The sequence below is a fragment of the Micromesistius poutassou genome (genome assembly GCF_964030765.1).
Source record: "Micromesistius poutassou genome assembly, chromosome: 15".
NCBI classification, from domain to species: Eukaryota; Metazoa; Chordata; class Actinopteri; order Gadiformes; family Gadidae; genus Micromesistius; species Micromesistius poutassou.
Genome location: NC_140285.1, coordinates 11,650,222 through 11,669,080, shown reverse-complemented (window position 1 = coordinate 11,669,080; position 18,859 = coordinate 11,650,222). Strand labels below are relative to the sequence as shown.

The following is an 18,859-nucleotide window of genomic DNA, read 5'->3' as shown; positions in this document are numbered from 1 at the left end:
TCCCCTGGTGGTGGAGGAAGTGACCGATCCGGCCGGTAAAGGGCTATAGCGGCGTGTCGATCTGGCTGTAGTGTGGTAGGTGTGTGCGCTGAAAAATGGCGGATACAGTGACACTTTTCACTTCCATTGGGCTCAGTGAACAAAAAGCAAAAGAAACATTGAAGAACGAAGCGCTTACTTCGGCTCTTAAGGATGCAATTGCCCAGGTAATCCATATTCGTAAACTGAGACATTACTTTGATGTTCTCTCCACCACACGTTTCTGGTCATAAACAACGTTACCCTATGCTCTTTTGGTTTTACTTCTTGATTTAAATTGTATGTCATGGAATGATGTTGCGTTTCAGGTAATCTAATAATAAGTATAATTGTAGTCAGATTTGCTTTTTAAAGTAACATTGATTATCGCAGCGAATATATTCACTTTCATTTTGACGTTGTTCCTGTAGATACACGACATCTGTGTCAACACTTTCTGAGCAACTATAACAGCTACATATTTCATATTTGTCTTACGTTACTTCTCCTATTTTTGTCATAGTATTGCAGTAGACTATAATGAATATACTATTATACACTGGCGCCTAAACATGTGTTTTACTACTTTTTCTATGATTTCTTACCTTGAATCAACTTTTTCCTTTTTACAACTGATCAATACAACTGATACAATAGGCCCAGGTTGTCAATGGAGCCACAGGAGTGGACAAAGCCATGGGAACAATGCTGTACAGCATGGCATCCCGTCTCAAAGATACCAAACGCCTGACATTTCTCTCAGACCACATTGCCCAGCACAAAATATCTACAGAACTTCAACTAGCTGGTAATTACAATGACATTATCATAACGAAGAAAGGCCATTTTGGAGGCCACTTTTGTTTTGTCACACTAGAAGATTTTTACAAATTTACTTTATTTATTACTTTCTTTTATTTATTACTTACTTTATTATTATTTAAAAAAAAGACACTGGCATCACAGATTAAACTGATGCCCAATGACAATCCCCCTTGTTGGTACGACTGCTGTCATTGTCCAGCTAGTGCCTCCCAAACTACAGGATCATTTTCTGGAATCGTTAGGTATTACTCGTAAATGACAATATCTAAAATGTTTGTGGCAAATCTAGTTATAAGTGTGTTCCCTTGGTGATAAATAAAGAACATTTTATAATTTCATAGGTCTGCGGTCCATATAAAGTATACATAGTTATAAACTCGCTGCTCTGGTCCTGTCTCTAGCTGCTCTTGAGTTTGTGAAGAACCATCCTCAGGACCCCATCAATCAGGCAGAGTTTGAGAATGTCTGCGGCGTGGGTGTGGTGATCACCCCTGAGCAGATCGAGGAAGCGGTAAATAGCCAGGCATAGCAGACGTTTGCATAACAGACTTCCAGGGAACCCCAGGTATTTATTAGCCTTGCTCTGTGATCTAACACTGCATTCTTCTCAGGTGGAAGTGGTGATCAACAAACACAAGGAACTTCTGTTAAAGGAGCGGTACCGCTACAACATGGGGCTGCTCATGGGTATGCTTTCAGACTCCTTCAAGATAAAAAGTGTCTGTCTGTTTAAATTACTTGTAAATCACTTAACAAAGAGGCGGCATCGATAATCTTTGTACCCCCTTCAGGAGAAGCACGCGCTGCTCTTAAGTGGGCCGATGGAAAGATCATCAAGAATGAGGTGGACGTGCAGGTGTGTTTCAGAAAGGATTGTTTACCAGTTGCAATGTGGGAACTTTTATTCTGTATGTGACTACATTCGGTGCTTGTGCTTGTGTACGCCTTAATTATTAAATGTTCTTGTTATTGTAGGTTCTACACCTATTGGGCGCCAAAACAGAGGCTGACCTAGAAAAGAAGACCAAGGTGAGCCCCTGCAGTATGAACTAGGGGTGTGCCGATGGACAATGTCATCGTCCATCGTGATGGCTGACCGACATCACGATGGAGAGCCCCCCCCCCTCCATCATGATGTTTTACTGTGAACATCGTCAACTGCCAATTTAGGGGACATCGCCCAACCCTAGTATGAACTGTAGGATGATGAAAACCCTTCTTCACTGTAAGCCATGGGTAACCTCTCATCCTTCTCATGCAGCCTCAGAAAGCGAAAACCTCGGAGAGTGAGGGGAAGGTGAAGAAAGAAGAGGTGGCAGTCAATGGTGAGGTCAAGCTTTCCTTAAGGACAAGTAAATGTGTTGCTTGTATGTGAAGAAGAGAGTTTAATCTGTCATTCGTCGTTAGGCGAGGTCCAATCTGAAGGGAAATCTCTAATGGAGCAACTGAGGGGAGAGGCGCTGAAGTTCCATAAAACCGGTTAATAATTTCTACTACTTTTATTACATCTCTCTCCATTGTTCCCCAGACCCCATCGTTGGGATCAGGGTTGGTCCATATGTTAACCTCTCACTCCAATCTTGTTCTTGCAGGTGAGAACTATAAGACGGAGGGCTATGTGGTTACGCCAAATACCATGGACCTGCTTAAAAAGCACATGGAGATTACCGGTGGAAAGGTGAAGGAGACTACCTTTGTAATATTTAGAAAATGTAATATGATACTAGGGGAAATATATGGATTTAGCGATTTTTATCACGTGTATATTTCATATTTTCATTTTGTTTTAAGATTCGTACCCGCTTCCCTCCTGAGCCTAACGGTATCCTCCACATTGGACACGCCAAAGCCATCAACTTCAATTTTGGTTATGCAAAGGTACCACGTTCTGTCTAGACCCAGTTTGATGGCATGCTATGTCAGATGCCCTCTTTGCTACGTTGAGCCCGCCCCCTTCTTCGTCTTGTGACTATACTGTTATCGCCCTCCTTTTACAGGCCAATGATGGGATTTGTTTCCTGAGGTATGATGACACAAACCCAGAGAAGGAGGAAGAGAAGTACTTCACTGCCATCAAGGACATGGTGGGGTGGCTCGGTGAGTCTGTGTTTGTTGAGCTGAGCTCGTTTTCTAATGTTTATATGCCAAACCTATAAACATTAGAAAAATAAAACGGTGACCATTAATGTTTGGTATCTCGTAGGTTACGAACCACACCAAATCACCCACGCATCGGACAACTTCCAGCACCTGTATGACCTTGCGGTGGATCTTGTCCGTAGGTGAGTCAAACAGTGGTGGTGGTGTGCCAGTGTGTGATGCTCTTCAGGTATACGGGTAGAATAGGTCAGCATCCTTCCTCTGTACACCTTCAGAGGTCACGCCTACGTGTGCCACCAGCGGGGGGAGGAGCTAAAGGGCCACAACGCCCCCCCATCCCCATGGAGAGACCGCCCCATGGAGGAGTCGCTGGTCTTGTTCCAGAGGATGAAGAAAGGGCTGTTTGCCGAGGGGGAGGCGACACTGAGGATGAAGATGGTCATGGAAGATGGGAAGATGGATCCTGTTGCTTACCGGATTAAATACACCCCACATCATCGGACAGGAGATGCATGGTGCATATATTGTTCTTGTTTAACCAATCATCTTTTCGGTTTATCTTCTGTGTTACAACACTTAATGTGCAAATTATGGCAATAACTTTCCTTTCACACTCCTCCAGGTGTATCTACCCAACCTACGACTACACTCATTGCTTGTGTGACTCTATTGAGAATATCACACATTCACTTTGTACCAAGGAGTTCCAGGCAAGGTATGTAGTGTGACTCTTGGTTGGCCAGTAGAGTTGACCATCCATTTATTCACGATTACATTTTTGGGTTGATCAATTGTTGGTTGTTCATTTTTAGACGGTCCTCGTATTTCTGGCTATGCAATGCTCTGGATGTCTACTGCCCAGTGCAGTGGGAATACGGACGGTTGAACCTCACCTACACTGTTGTATCCAAGAGGAAAATCATCAAGTTGGTAGAGACAGGAGTTGTCAGGTAAGATGTCTGTCAACCCTTATAAACCCTTAAATATATATATATATATATCAATACTAATGCTACTAGACCTCAGTGCTGCATTTGACACTGTAGACCAGGGGTCCCCAAACTTTTTCCAGTGAGGGCCACATAACTTTTCCCTTCTCTGATGGGGGGCCGGGTCAGTTTGTAACAGAAAAAGTGTGACGATCGCAGTGGTGCCTAAATGTAAGAATTTATTGTTTTCCAAAAAGCCACACATAAGCAAATATGAATAACCCTTTCTGAGATCAAATAACCCCCTCTGTGTTCTTCACAGAAAAATTTAACTCAGGAAATATATAATAACACTATTTATGAAATCAATAAAAATCAAATAACCCTCTCTGGGTTCTTCACAGAAAAAAAGTCAGGAAATATGTAATAACAGTATTATGAAATCAATAATACCCAAATAACCCTCTCTGGGTTCTTCACAGAAAAAGAGTCAGGAAATATGTAATAACAGTATTATGAATACCCAAATAACCCTCTCTGGGTTCTTCACAGAAAAAAAGTCAGGAAATATGTAATAACAGTATTATGAATACCCAAATAACCCTCTCTGGGTTCTTCACAGAAACAATGCTTCTATTGTGCTGTGCACAATCTTGGTAAAAGTTCAGCTTCAGTTGTCACAGCAAAATCTCTTAAATGACTCATATGAGCAGTCTCTCAAAGTTCTTGTGTTCTTTCCTTATAGTCCAGTTGTGTAAGTTCCAGTATTATAGCCTAGTAGACACCAGTGTTTGCTCTCTCTCATCAACTTCCCCCTGAAAAACACAAAGCAAGCAGGCTGAGAAACCAAACTAAGTGATACAGCACCTACACAGCACAATACATTTCAATACAAGTATGGTTGTGGAGATGGATTTTTTATAGTGAGCTTACCTATGTACTGTATGTTCATCAGTGTGAACTGTGGGCCTGCATCTGGCTGGTGAGAAGTTCAATGTCAGGTTCCATTCTAGTCACAGCCAGTCTCAAACACTGATGCAGATGTTCATCTGTCAATCTTGATCTCCTCTGAGTTTTCAGGTGTTTCATGCGTGAAAAGGTTTGCTCGCAGATATACGTGCTGCCAAAAACTGTGGACATCTTCATTGCGTGTTTTTTTATGTTAGGGTACGTGTCTTGAGGGAGGGCGGCATAGAAGTCAATGAGACTGGTGGGCTTGAATGAGTCTTTCAGAACATCACAGCTCTGTAACTCGGCCAGCTCAAACTGATAAGAAGGCTGGGCTTCATCGATGTCGGCAACAAAGGGGTTCTGGAAAAGACGGATTTCTTTTGCATGAACATGTAGTTCACGGAATCGCACACCGAACTCCGCCTTCAGCATTTCTAGTGCTTCCACACACTTTTCAGCTGGGAACGGGACCGCTGGTTTCTCTGCAGAAAGCTTTTGGGTAGCAGGGAGATGGGTGAAGTTGTGCTTTTTCACTTGCTCCAAAAGCAGCGCTTGTTTCACCTCAAATGCTTTTATGTGGGAATACATGTCGCAAATGAGTTTCCCCTGGCCTTGTAGCTGCAAGTTAAGGCCGTTCAGCAGTTCTGTCACGTCTGTAAAAAATGCGAGGTGCCATTTCCATTCTGGGTCGATCAGCTCTGGGACCGTTTTGCCTTTTGAATGAAGAAATGCGTTAATTTCAGGTAGCAGCTCGTAAAAACGCCTCAAAACTCTGCCGCGGCTCAGCCATCGGATCTCTGTGTAGTATAATACATCTCCGTGCACAGACTCCAGGTCAGACAGGAATTGTTGGAACTGCCTGTGTTTAAGTCCATTTGCTCTGATGAAGTTTATGCATGATACCACCACCTTCATGACAGAATCCCACTTCAACACTTTGCAGCACAGTGCTTGCTGGTGAATTAGGCAGTGCACTTGTAGCGGGGCGGTGAGACCCCGCTCTTCCATCTCCCGGTTCATGCGTCCTATCAGACCCCGAGTCGCGCCCACCATACTCGGAGCCCCGTCAGTCGTGATGCTGGCAAGCTTTGCCCAGTCCAGATCCAACTCTTCGATGGTTTGACATACTTTGCCGAAAATATCCTCCCCCGTCGTAGTGCCTTTCAGACTTTGGAGGGCTGCCAGCTCCTCGCACATGTCAAAATGTGCGCTAACTCCACGAATAAAAATAAGAAGCTGCGCTGTGTCTTGCACGTCCGTGCTCTCATCAAGTGCTAATGAAAAAAAGTCAAATTCTTTTGTCTTCTGCTGCAGCTGGGCATATACATTACCCCCAATTTCTTCAACGCGTCTGGTGATTGTACTCGAAGACAGACTCACGGCATTAAAAACATCTTTCTTCTCGGGACACACCTCCTCCACGACAATATTCAGACATTTCTTGACAAACTCTCCCTCAGTGAAAGGTTTACCGCAGCTTGCTATCAGTTGAGCAACACGGAGGCTGGCACGAACAGATGAATGGTTCAGCTGAGTTTGGCGTACAAATGTAGTCTGCTGAGCTAACAGTCCACTTTTTAGCTTTGCTAGTTTGTCTGCTCGCATTTGGCCTCGCAAGCTATCATACTTGTCTTTGTGATGGGATTCATAATGTCGGCGCAGATTGTATTCTTTGAATACCGCCACGGCCTCTTGACAGATCAGACAAACAGCCTTTTCTTTGCATTGAACAAAAAAATAATCGTGTGTCCACTGCAGGTTAAATACCCTGCATTCTGAATCAATTTTTCTCTTACCTAACCTTTTTGCCATTATTCCGTTCTGGGGGGGGGGGGGGGGGGGTAGGTTCACGTTTTATGATTAGGGCAAAGACAGTGAGGTCGTTAGCAACATTTTTTTAGCGTCATAATTCAATTCAAATGAGCTTTATTGACATGAGGAAACATTTCAGGGATTCAGTCGGGGAGGCTCACTTCACCCAGTTCTATGCGTGCATTGGTCTCGATCGCGTGGCCCGACTGAAAAAATAATATTGCGGGGGGGGGGGGAGGGGGGGAGGTAATGCGTCTCTGATATTGGAAATTGTTCAAGGGGCCGGGTCAAATGTGGAGGCGGGCCGTATCCGGCCCGCGGGCCGTAGTTTGGGGACCACTGCTGTAGACCATACAATACTTTTGGACAGATTAGAAAACTTGGTGGGGTTTTCAGGCAGTCGTAAATTGGTTTAGGTCCTACCTACAAAATAGGAACTACTTTGTTTCCATTGGCGACTTTGTTTCAGAATCAACAAACGTGACATGTGGAGTCCCACAAGGTTCGATCTTAGGACCCTCTCTATTCAACATCTACATGCTCCCACTAGGGCAAATCATGCAAAATAACAATATTGACCATCACTGCTATGCTGATGACACGCAAATCTGTATCAAAATGTATCGCTGCTATCACCAAATGACTATCAGCCCATAGATATGTTGTGCCAGTGCATTGAGCAAGTCAAAGACTGGATGTGTCGAAATTTCCTTCAACTAAATGAGGACAAAACCGAGATAATTGTATTTGGTGCTAAAACCGAAAGGCTTAAAGTTACCCAACACCTTCACTCTCTGTCCCTGAAAACCTCAATCAAAGCCAGAAATCTAGGGGTTATCATGGATTCAGATTTACATTTCGACAGTCACATCAAATCAGTTACAAAATCTGCATATTGTCACCTTAAAAACATAGCAAGACTTAGAGGGCTCATGTCTACCGAAGACTTACAAAAACTTGTACATGCCTTTATCACTAGCAAGCTTGATTACTGCAATGGTCTCCTTACAGTTCTCCCAAAAAAAACTCTAAGGCAACTACAGCTTGTTCAGAATGGTGCTGCTGGAGTTCTAACAAAGACCAAAAGATTTGAACATATTACACCAATTCTTAAATCGTTACATTGGCTCCCTGTATGTCAGAGAATTTATTTTAAAATCATGTTGCTAACCTATAAATCCCTACATGGTTTAGGGCCAAAATATTTAACTGATATGCTTCCACTACATAAGCCTTCTAGGCCACTGATCCTCTGAGACCAATCTGTTAATTATCCCCAGAGTCAACACGAAACATGGGGAAGCAGGATTTAGTTACTATGCAACAAATAGCTGGAATAAACTCCCTGAGGATTTAAGACTTTCCCCAACTCTGACAGCTTTTAAAACAAGACCGAAGACTTTTATGTTTGCTTTAGCTTTCTGCTAAATCTTAAATCTACAATGCTTCTATTTTTTATTTTATTAGTAACTTTGCCTTTATTTTCTCACTTTCTAAAATGCATTTTTTTTTTTAACTTTGTCTTTCTAAAATGTTTTTTTTTTAAACTTTGCCTTTTATTTTCTATCTATTTTACTTTTTAATTATCTATTATTTTCTTTTATTGTATGACAATGTTTATATGTGAAGCACTTTGAGTCTGCCTTGTGTATGAAAAGTGCTATATAAATAAAGTTGCCTTGCCTTGCCTATATACAAACACACCATTTATCTGCATGACATGATTTTTTTAAAGAATTACTCATAACATAGTTCACACCTTCCATACGTATGGTTACATTGTTTTAAACTTTGTATTTCAGTGTGGGTATGGAATGTGTGAGAAAGGTGTTGAATCATGATTGGTCCACCCTTCATGTTCGACCATGCTTTTTACTCTAGAGACTGGGATGATCCTCGCCTCTTCACGCTAACTGCACTGAGGAGGAGAGGTTTTCCATCTGTGGCCATCAACAACTTCTGTGCCAGGGTATGCAGCTAGGAAACATCACAACAAATGAGGTCTTCACAAATGAATTGCCCTGGTACTTAACCAGTTCCTATTGCAGGTGGGAGTAACGGTTGCCCAGGTCACCATGGAGCCCCACATGCTGGAGTCCTGTGTGAGAGATGTTCTGAACGACACGGCACCGAGGGCCATGGCCGTCCTGGAACCCCTGAAAGTCACAATCACCAACCGCTCCGCAGACTTAAAGGTATGGATGGACTGAGGAATACCTTCCTACCAATTGGTTTTCTTTCACTTTACTTGTCCGACAAGAAGCTATTTTTTGGAGGAAAACTGAAAGTAAAATTACATGGCATGTTGAGTTAATCATTCTTTTTTTTTTACCCAAAATGTACAAATATTTGGATGATTAATCTCCCTTCAACTCTTTTTTTCAGTCTGATGTCCAAGTTCCAAACTTCCCTGCCGATGAGGCTAAAGGAAGCCATGTGGTTCCATTTACAAACATTGTCTTCATTGAACAGAGTGACTTCAGAGAGGTCAGAGAGAAAGCGTGTTGTGTACACTTTGAACTCACTACAATTACTGTTTTATTTGTGTAACTAGGATTGTGATGGATGACTTGCACCTCTTGCATTTAGGTAATGGAAAAGGGCTACAAGCGTTTGACTCCAGACCAGCCAGTAGGCCTGAGACATGCTGGCTATGTCATCTCTGTGCAAAAGGTCATCAAGGTGAGTCTTTTGGTTAGCCCTACAGGCCCACATTTGATGACACCATCTAACTGTTAAGCAAAAAGCAGGAAAGAAAGAAAGGATGGGGTATTTCTTTCAAGGGATGGTTAGGAGGCGTTGATTAGGGAGATACTAATTATAATGAAGCTAAACAACATTAACCAAAATACATTCAAACTATTTTATTAATTAGAGTAAATACAAATGAACCTTTCGACAAAGCCAAAATGAAATATCTGTAGAATTTAATTTTTTTCCCTTATTGTTATTCTATGCCACTATTTCCATCTAACCCTACCAATTATGCTCCACTCTTGCTAGGATGCTCAAGGTAAAGTGGTAGAGTTGGAGGTGAGCTGCTGTGTTTCAACTGAAGCTAAAGAGAAACCCAAGGCTTTCATCCATTGGGTCAGCCAGCCACTCAAGTGTGAAGTGCGCCTCTATGAAAGGCTGTAAGTCCTATAAGAGACACACCCACCACACCACAACACGCATGTGTGCAGGCTTGTCTAACTGGTGGCGCCTATCTTGTAGGTTCTTACACAAAAATCCAGAGGATCCGTCAGAAGTTCCTGGGGGATTCCTGAGTGACATCAACCCTGTAAGTATTGGTATTGTGTTGTTGAAAAGGGGACATATTTGGTGAAAGAGGATTCAGAAATGTTTTCTGATAACATTATTTTCCTTTCACTCAGCATTCTATGGAGGTGATCAACAGTGCCTTGGTTGACCGCTCAGTCGCAGGAGCAAAGGTTTTAGACAGATTCCAGTTTGAGAGGATGGGATACTTCTCCCTGGACCCTGACAGCACAGCAGACAAGGTATTATGGGAATTCCTGTGTTTGATATTCAAAGACTTCCTATTCAAGTGTTACATTTTTGCTGTTCCGGTTTCTGCTAATACAGCTGTTAATAATAGCTATTCAGAATATTTTTACTTCTAAATCAGTGTTTACCATCTTAGACATCTGTAACATGTAACATGAACTGTGAGTAATGTAAAGATGTGTGTTTGTTCCAGCTGGTGTTCAACCGAACGGTCACCCTGAAGGAAGATCCTGGGAAGATCTGATGGACTGAGATCTTGTTGCACATCCTGCTTCCCATCGGCCCGCAAAAACCTCTGCTTTCTACGCTTGTTTGCATCATTCACTTTGGAACATCAACTGAAACTTAACTACATATGACGAGACTAATTCTAACCAAATATTGTTGTATTTATCAGTGGGTATATTTCTTAACTGTTTCAAAAGTGACATAATAAAAATTTTATTTTCCTGCCTGGAAAAAACGACATATATATTTAGTATTGTCGAGGACAAACTGCTGGGATATCAATCCATTTGATAAGCCTTATGCATTTGGAAGTTAGCCTCACACAAGTTACCAGAAGCATTTTTCCATCTGCTGCAAGAATATTTAATTTATTTTTCTGTTTTGTTAAATGAATGTACCTTTTATCATAGGTTGGGGTCCTTCAAGTTCAAGTTTCAAGATGTTACATAATGTTGGTGCTCAACTGTGTTCTGGTTTTCTTACTAGGGTGCTGTCAAATACAGAACAGTGTTTTTGTAGCCTTTGAGGTGGCACAAATGCCAATTTCACAGAAGACCTCAAATAAAAGAAGTATGCAATGCCTTTATTCTGTCTAAAGACCAATGTGTAAGGTCCAAAGTAAATAGGGCACATAAATTGTAATAATATTCATGAATCCATCCACTTTATGCACGCATATTTTTTTATTTTACTAGTTTCAGCATTAGTATTACATTAGTCACTTAATTAGTCATGGGTTGACCACTCAGTGAAGTGCGTTGGAATAACTCAACTGTCTGTAGCCAGTAAACGCCACTGAATTGTTCACATCTCCTGTGGACTACCTTAAAGATTCAGAAGCCAGTGAACCACTGAAAGTATCCAGTCTTCCACTACTGCAGTTTAAGGCTGACTGGAGTCTTCGTTCATCATTGATAACATTACCACGGGTGTGCTGATATTGCCCCTTTAAAACACACACATCTAAGTGCTGGTTGTCGCGATAAAAAACATGGGGTAACATCGCGACAACAACAGTGAGCTCTAAATCGCATTCCCATTGGTCTAAATATACTGTAAGACACTGTAAGATGGCGCCGAGCGCAATATGAGTGTTCAATACTAGAAAATATAGGGTATTTTCTAATTCAACGATTAAAAAAACAACCAAATACGCATACGTTTGTGATTCTTTATACCCATACTTTCTGGAAAAAGAAGAAAGACTCTTCAAGGAGAGAAGCAGTACCAGGCAGCCCCAAGCGTTGGCCCGGTGCAGGAAGAGAGGTAGCTAACGCGCTAGCTAACGTTAGCTCCCCTGCAAGCGACGCTACCGGGACTTGATTATCCCTTTAGTTCAGTCCCTCCTCTAACCCGCACACTGAAATGCATCGTCTGTTGCAGTCAACACATGCTTCTCGTGTTGCATTCAATGTCGAGATGTTGTTGCCATTAAACAGCACGCGGCAACTTAGTTAGCCTTCTACCATTCATTAGCTTGTTCTGCAGCTGTCAAACAGCGAGCGAGCAAAGTCTGCATTTCGCCATATCATTAAATCGTGCATGTAACGACGATCCCTCTCGTGTTGACGAACCCACGTTGACATGTCCTTACGGTCTGCAGCCCCTACTTACGGTCTGCTCCTGGAATACGGTTGTCCCATTCAGAAGGGAACCGCGCTTTTGCTCAAGCTCATATAAGGAGAACTAAATTTAACCCCTTCCTAATGCTCTCGGTGTTACAATGTAGATGGATGAAGTTCAATAAGTAAACACCCAGCCGACGTTACCCGATCACTTTGTGTTATTGTAAACAATAATAGCCGTAATTTTACCATGTCATTACTTGCTTTGCTATTCCCATCACAAAGCTGGATATTATTTGAAACATCGTTAAACTGAATCTACATTCTCTTTGTGTATGTTATTTTGCAGTTGGTTTGTCGGTAAACTTGCTGAGCAGTGATGAATAACTCTCTGGATGGCTCCGGCTCCTATGAGGAGCTGGTGAGGCAGAAAGCTCGCAGTGTTCCCCAACACCGTATGAAAGAGTTTCTGGAGTCTTTGGCCAACAAGGGACCGGATGCACTGCAGGAGTTCAGCCAGCAAGGGGGCGATGCCACGACCACCACATCCACCATGGTCTACCAACAAGAAACAAACTGCATTTACACCGACAGTACAGAGGTGGCAGGTTCCTTGCTGGAACTGGCTTGCCCGGTAAAAATCCCATCTGTTTTACTTTGTGTGCAGGCACTTATCTTTTGCATTACACACTGACATGCCTGTGTTTGTGGCAATGCAGGTTCAAGTGCAGGTCCAGCCCCAGCAACAGCAGATTCCGGAGTCCACAGTACAGCAGCAGTCTGTACAGGTGAATGCTGAGCATCAGATAGTTCAAGTAAGTGTCTTCCTCATCCTTTCCTTTTTTGTAAAATAATGTCTCCTAATGTGCAGTTATATACTTCCAAAGCTCACTCCAATGCTCTTCCTTTCAGGTGCAGATCCAGGGACAACAGCAGCAGATGCTTGGCCAGGTTCTTCAGGTGCCCTCAGGCTCCCATCAACAGCTACAGGGTCTGACTACTGCTCAGCTCATTCAGCCTGGAGACCTTACAGAAGAACAGCACCAGCAGGTATCATCATCAACCCTCTACTGATGGCTCTGCAATGTCAACTCATGATTTTACAGCTTTCTACAACAAAACATGTGGGACATCAGGGAATTATTTAAACCTTATTTGAGGGCCTAATGTAAGCTGAAGTGCTTTACGCTATATAAATGCAGTGAATTCTTCCTTCCTTCCTTGTATGTCTCATGCTTCAGCTTCAAGCTCAGCTGGTGGCAGCCGTGGCAGGAGGGCAGCAGATCCAGATTCAGACAGTGGGGGCGCTATCTCCCTCGCAGCTGGACAATACGGAGAGGAGAGTGCTTGGAACCGCTGCTGCCCACGGAGTCGGAGTGCTGCAGCCAGCCAAAAAGCGCAAGGTGGACATGCCCATCACAGTGTCCTATGCCCTGCCCGGGCAGCAGTTAGCCACCGTCTTGGCTATCCCACAGGGCCAGGGCCAGCAGCAGAGCTACGTGTCCCTGCGGCCAGACCTCCTGACCGTGGACAGCTCCCACCTCTACAGCGCCACCGGCACCATCACTAGTCCGACGGGGGAGACGTGGACCATCCCGGTCTACTCGGCCCCTTCTGGCCCCGGGGGCCGGGATCAAGTCACGCACATCGCCATTCCTCAGGAGGCCTATGGAACCGTGCAGGTCGCGGGAGCAAACACTACGACGATGACCACAATGCCAACACAAATCACGATTGAGAATGACAAACTCAAGCTGTCGACCAGTCAGAGCCAAACGGCACAGGCAGTCTCCAGCATAACGACATCTGGGATTATGGGTGGCCAGGAGGAGGTGGTGCATACACTGGCTGCCAACACGCTGTTCCCTGCCCAGTTGATGAATGGCAACATCCACATCCCAGTAGCGGTGCAAGGCTACCCCAACACCACACAGTCCCTTATCTGGGACCCGCAGCAGCAAGTGTTGCACACACAGGGGCTGCCGGGCCAGGAAACACAACATCTACAGGCAAGGAAACGCTCAGTCTTCTACTCATGTGGGTCTGGCAGCCACATGCTGTCAGTCCTGTCTTCTGCACTGTGGTATTTCACTACAGATCTCCTGGATATTGGCTAAGATGCATCCTTCTTGCTGGGCTATAGTAGAAAAGTGCTGTGTGTTTTTCTTTAGGGTCAGACAATCTCAGTCACAGAGGTGGACGGCCAAGGCCAGCATCAAGTGCAGGTCCAAGAGCTTTTGCTCCCCGCCTCTCTGAAGCCAGAAGAGGGCCTGGAGGTGTGGCGGCTCTGGGCTCAGAGGAAAAACGCAGAGATGGACAAAGCGGAGGCAAATAAGCTTGCACCTATTGGGCGTGAGTGTCCATGAATATCAATTAATTAACACGCATATTAACTATTGAACACCAGGGTTATAGGCAAAATATTGACAGACAGGATGGCTTCCTTTCACATTGTCTATTTGTGTAATCAGTACACACGCACATCATCCCTGTGAATAGATGAAGGATCGTTCTTGGCGACGGCCCATTTGGCACTCAAGATGAATGACTGATGGTCCTGTCTGTGTGTAGGTCGCCAGGCGCTGCGCTTCCAGGAGGACTTGGTGTCTTCCGCGGTGGCCGAGCTCAGCATGGCTCTGTCGCTGATGACGCAGGAGACCCGCGGGCTTGAGGGAGAGACGTACGAAGCTGACGTCCTCTATTACGTCTTCCTCTGCATACAGAAAGTGAGTCTCTTAGTTGTACACACACTGAGTTGTCTCTCAACCCTTTTTCTATCCAGTCTTCCTTTTGAAGGATTGTGGCTTAGATGGTTAAAGCACTGGTATTATATACAGGAGACCCTGGTCAAATTGTAAACGCCGTTTGAAACAATAAGTAAACAGTAATAGCAAACCGCCTGGCCAATACAAGGTCGTAGGAAGCGTAGTTAACTTGAGTGGCTGCACACATTTCCTTTCTAACCTTCCCAGTATTTCTTTCCATGCTGTTATATACTATTTTAGGATGTGAGGATCATTCACTGAAGGGTATAGTAACAGACACAATACAATGTCCAGATATGTCTGGTATCTGTGCTGCTGGTCCAACCTCTGGATGAACTGACAGAGACCATCCAGCTCATTACTCTTTCCTGGTTTTGCTCTGTCTTCCCAGTATTTGTTTGATAATGGTCGTGTGGATGACGTTTTCTCAGACTCGTACTACACTCGCTTCTCTCAAAGTCTGCACCAGATACTCGAGCCATGGAGACCGTCGGTCCACCCCTTAGGTGAGGGAGCCGTAAGATCTATGAAAGGATCATAGATGAGCCACAAACTGTACTCTGCATCCCACTACCATCTCCTCAAATTGTTCAAATAAGTAGCATGAAGTAACACAGGAACAATTCTACAGATCCCTTCCAACATCTTGATTCATTAGTATTTTTTACATTTCACATAATCAGTAGTGATTGGCACAAGAAACAAAATTTCCTGCATTCTATTAGGAAATGCAGCATTTCCATATCATGGTTCTTTACTCGCACACTTCTATCACATCCCAGTGGTGTTAAATTATGGACAGCAATATGTATTAGTAGTTTGATCGATGTCTGTCGGCCAGGATTGAAGACCCTTCTTATGCCTGCCTCTTTCAGGCTACGTCATTCCAAGTCATGTAACGGAGGAGATGCTGTGGGAGTGTAAACAACTAGGAGCACATTCCCCCTCGACATTACTCACAACGCTAATGTTCTTTAACACTAAGTAAGTCTCACACACAAACGCGCACACACACACTCTCCAGGGGTTTCACAGAACAGTCGACCATCAAGACCATCGTCTTAGTGTATTGTTGTAGACTAATCAATCCTCTGTGGTCTAAGCATGGTGCAGAAATAAAACGGTGGCAATGAACCTACAGCCTACCTTCAACCTTTCTGAGTGCCTCCGCCTCTCTTGAACTGTTTCCAAATGGGAGACACGCCTAGGCTCTGTCTAGGCTATCAACCTCTTCAGGTTAATAGTCGAGACACGCCTAGGCTCTGTCTAGGCTATCAACCTCTTCAGGTTGATAGTCTCTGAATTGTTCCGAAACGTGATGCTGTCATCACTTTTGCTTTCTCCCAGTCACTCAATCACAAAATAAAGATCAGAAAACTATCAAACGAAGATTTAATTACAGAATAGAGTAGGTTGATACATATTGATTATAGACTCTACAAGTCAGTTGCTTTCACAAATCATAACCGTGATGTTTGTGTCTGAAGACGTGGCTTATCACTCATGGATGCATAAGAAGTTATCGCTACAATGTTAGGCTAAGAGCGAAGGAGCAGGCGTGACTAGTTGTCATAGATACAAATCTCAGAGATGCAGCTTCTTTTTTTTTCAGTCCACAAAAGCTTCATCCCAGTGCTTCCCAGCGCCATGCCAGCACATTTCTGCCACCAATACAATGTGGACACGGGCCCTAGAGACCAAAGGTGGAAGTAACTTGTTGTTGAACATAGATTTGATTGAACAATCATTTTATCCATTGTGTTAAATGAACAGATTTAAGGTATTTAGAGAGGAAAAGACTCCCGCTATCCCTTTTAGAAACCAGGAACTTTGTTCCTGCAGTCAAACAGTACCTCCAGCTCAGACAAGCTTGCTGGAGTTTTACTCCAATCAGATCACGACTCTTTTGTAAACAGCTTCTATTTCACCTTCCCCCAGGTTGGTCCCTCCTACATTACTGAACCCTTAATCGGTTGTATCTTAGAACTTTTTAATGAGTATTTATCATTGTCTGTCTTTTATCATTAATCTGGGTGACTACTTTTTGGGGGTAGTTGAAGACTACTAAAATGCAGCAGTTGTGAATTCCCTAAGACACCAACACTCTGTGATTTCTAAACCATTTTGTTTTACCTCTTCACCATTTCTGCCCAGGTATTTCCACCTGACGACAGTGGAACAGCATCTTAAGGTTGCCTTCTCCAAGGTGTTGAGGCACACCCGGAAGAGTCCGAACAACCCCAAAGACAAGAGCACCAGCATCCGGTACCTGAAGGCCACCGAGAGGTTCATAGGGCAGAAAGGTGAGCCACCACTCCGGTGATACTGTGTGCAGCCTTGAGTCGACAAAGCCCTGACATCACCTGCTATGACGGCTGATGACGATGTCTCAATGTCTGTGTCGCAGTGACGGATGACATGTACTCTGAGCAGCTGGAGGACCCAGAGAGCCCGCTACGCTGTCCCATCAAGCTCTATGACTTCTACCTCTTCAAATGGTGATTATGGAGAATAAAAGAACATCATGTAGCTGGGGCCGGAGTCATCCATTGTACGTTGTGAATGTCGTTCTGATCTGAATCTCTTCTTTCCCTTCCTGCTGTTTCTCTTCAGTCCACAAAGCGCTAAGGGCCGCAACGACACTTTCTACCTAACCCCCGAGCCTGTGGTGGCGCCCAACAGCCCCATCTGGTACTCCACCCAGCCCATCGTCAGAGAGCAGCTGGAGCACATGCTCGCCCGCATCCTGGTCGTCCGGGAGATCCAGGAAGCCATCACAATGATCGTCAACTTGCAATAAGGAAATGTGGCCATTACACTACACCATTGACTCATGAACATCCAGCCGGGTTCCTTCCCTTGTCCTCTTTCGAAGGGTTAGGGTTAGGACATGGACATTGTTTGCAATCACCCTGTCTGCATATCCTGATGCACTTGTGGACCATGCACAGACGGAATACGCAGCTGGCAGGTTCTGCCTTTCTTTTGGGGATAACCCTGCAGTCCCGATTATTCCTGTTTTTTCTTTGCCAAAGGATGCAGTATTGCTACCGTAATCTTCTTTTAATTTTTTTTTTTTATTGGACCTGAACTTGTTAATTTAAAATCATAATAACTGTTGGTTTGCTTACCAATAGTCTAGAATTAATGTACATTTTCTTAGTTTTTTATCTGTAATATATTGCGTATATAATTTCACTTGTTTGCCTGTTCCATGCTGCTTTTGATCTATTCACCCACCATCTACATGTTCTATCCTTTTTTAACTGTTCAGTTTGTTCACACCCCTGCCTTGCTCATCGTTCTGTTACAGCAAATGCCTCGGCCGTATATGGACTGAACCAAGTAGCCATATATAGGATGCTGATCACCCTCTCGAGGATGCCCTGATTCTCTGTTAGCCGACTTGGTCTGCAAACCTTAAACTGTCCCCGACATCCAGAAGGGTTGAACCCTGCTGACTTTTTCCTTTGGATCAATTCCCTTGAGGCCGTAGCACTATTTGGCATCCCATGTCTCCCAAGACACGGACCTCGTTGGAACGACCTGCACTTACATAGCGCTGCCACAGAGAGGACCCCCAGCAGGGAACAAACAGAAAGGACTGTTTCTGGATCTCCTGCTGCAAGACCCAAGACGTTTCTGTCAGAGGGGTCCATTGTATCATAACGGACGATAATTTGGCAAGTGAAAAAAAAGACTCAAAGACTTAAAATAGGTTGGCGCTCATTGTTCTATAATGTATAATACTCAAACAACCTTTGTGTACTGTAATAAGTCATCTAAGGAGAATGGTAGTGCCTGTGTGTTTTTGAAACATGACCTTTTTGTACAGCCGCTATACTGGGAGTTGTTGCTTTTCTTTTTTTTTTCGTCCATAATGCACATTATGTTAGTGATTACATAATTATGATCCAAACATGAACAAAGGGAGCAAGGTTTAAAAATAAAGGTAATCACGTATATATATATATATATATATATATATGTTAATGGAGACAAATTATAAAAAAATAAGTTTTAGAATTGTATACCAGGCAGTATTCCCACAGTTCTTTTAGTATATCCACCCATCAGGAACCAGTTTGGCAGGATGAACAGGTTTAACCTCCATAACACAATGTTGTAGCTCAGGGTATTGGCGCCCTCTCGCCCT

General features: G+C 43.7%; 2 protein-coding genes across 4 annotated transcripts; both read left to right on the top strand.

The window, feature by feature from the left end:
• Positions 1-19: 19 nt before the first annotated feature.
• Positions 20-10,608, top strand: qars1 (glutaminyl-tRNA synthetase 1). Its single transcript, XM_084479494.1, has 23 exons — positions 20-206; positions 676-826; positions 1,245-1,354; positions 1,455-1,530; positions 1,635-1,699; positions 1,819-1,872; positions 2,105-2,168; positions 2,251-2,322; positions 2,436-2,521; positions 2,635-2,721; positions 2,841-2,940; positions 3,047-3,125; positions 3,219-3,458; positions 3,566-3,658; positions 3,756-3,893; positions 8,517-8,604; positions 8,684-8,830; positions 9,021-9,122; positions 9,225-9,317; positions 9,639-9,769; positions 9,852-9,918; positions 10,013-10,138; positions 10,339-10,608. The coding sequence occupies exons 1-23, from the start codon at positions 96-98 to the stop codon at positions 10,387-10,389; spliced, it is 2,331 nt and encodes a 776-aa protein (XP_084335620.1). The 5' UTR covers positions 20-95; the 3' UTR covers positions 10,390-10,608.
• Positions 10,609-11,094: 486 nt separating this feature from the next.
• On the top strand, positions 11,095-18,526 carry LOC311359472 (transcriptional regulator QRICH1-like). Of its 3 annotated transcripts, none has more exons than XM_084479495.1 (12): positions 11,095-11,639; positions 12,288-12,572; positions 12,658-12,753; positions 12,851-12,988; positions 13,180-13,947; positions 14,110-14,290; positions 14,510-14,664; positions 15,095-15,209; positions 15,579-15,687; positions 16,858-17,006; positions 17,111-17,201; positions 17,317-18,526. In XM_084479495.1, the coding sequence occupies exons 2-12, from the start codon at positions 12,318-12,320 to the stop codon at positions 17,501-17,503; spliced, it is 2,244 nt and encodes a 747-aa protein (XP_084335621.1). In that variant the 5' UTR covers positions 11,095-11,639; positions 12,288-12,317; the 3' UTR covers positions 17,504-18,526. The 3 variants fall into 3 exon arrangements, with proteins under 3 accessions (XP_084335621.1, XP_084335623.1, XP_084335622.1); XM_084479496.1 differs by lacking the exon at positions 11,095-11,639 and adding an exon at positions 12,049-12,120; XM_084479497.1 differs by lacking the exons at positions 17,111-17,201; positions 17,317-18,526 and adding an exon at positions 16,316-16,406 and having other exon boundaries at positions 16,858-16,970.
• The last annotated feature ends 333 nt before the right edge of the window (positions 18,527-18,859 follow it).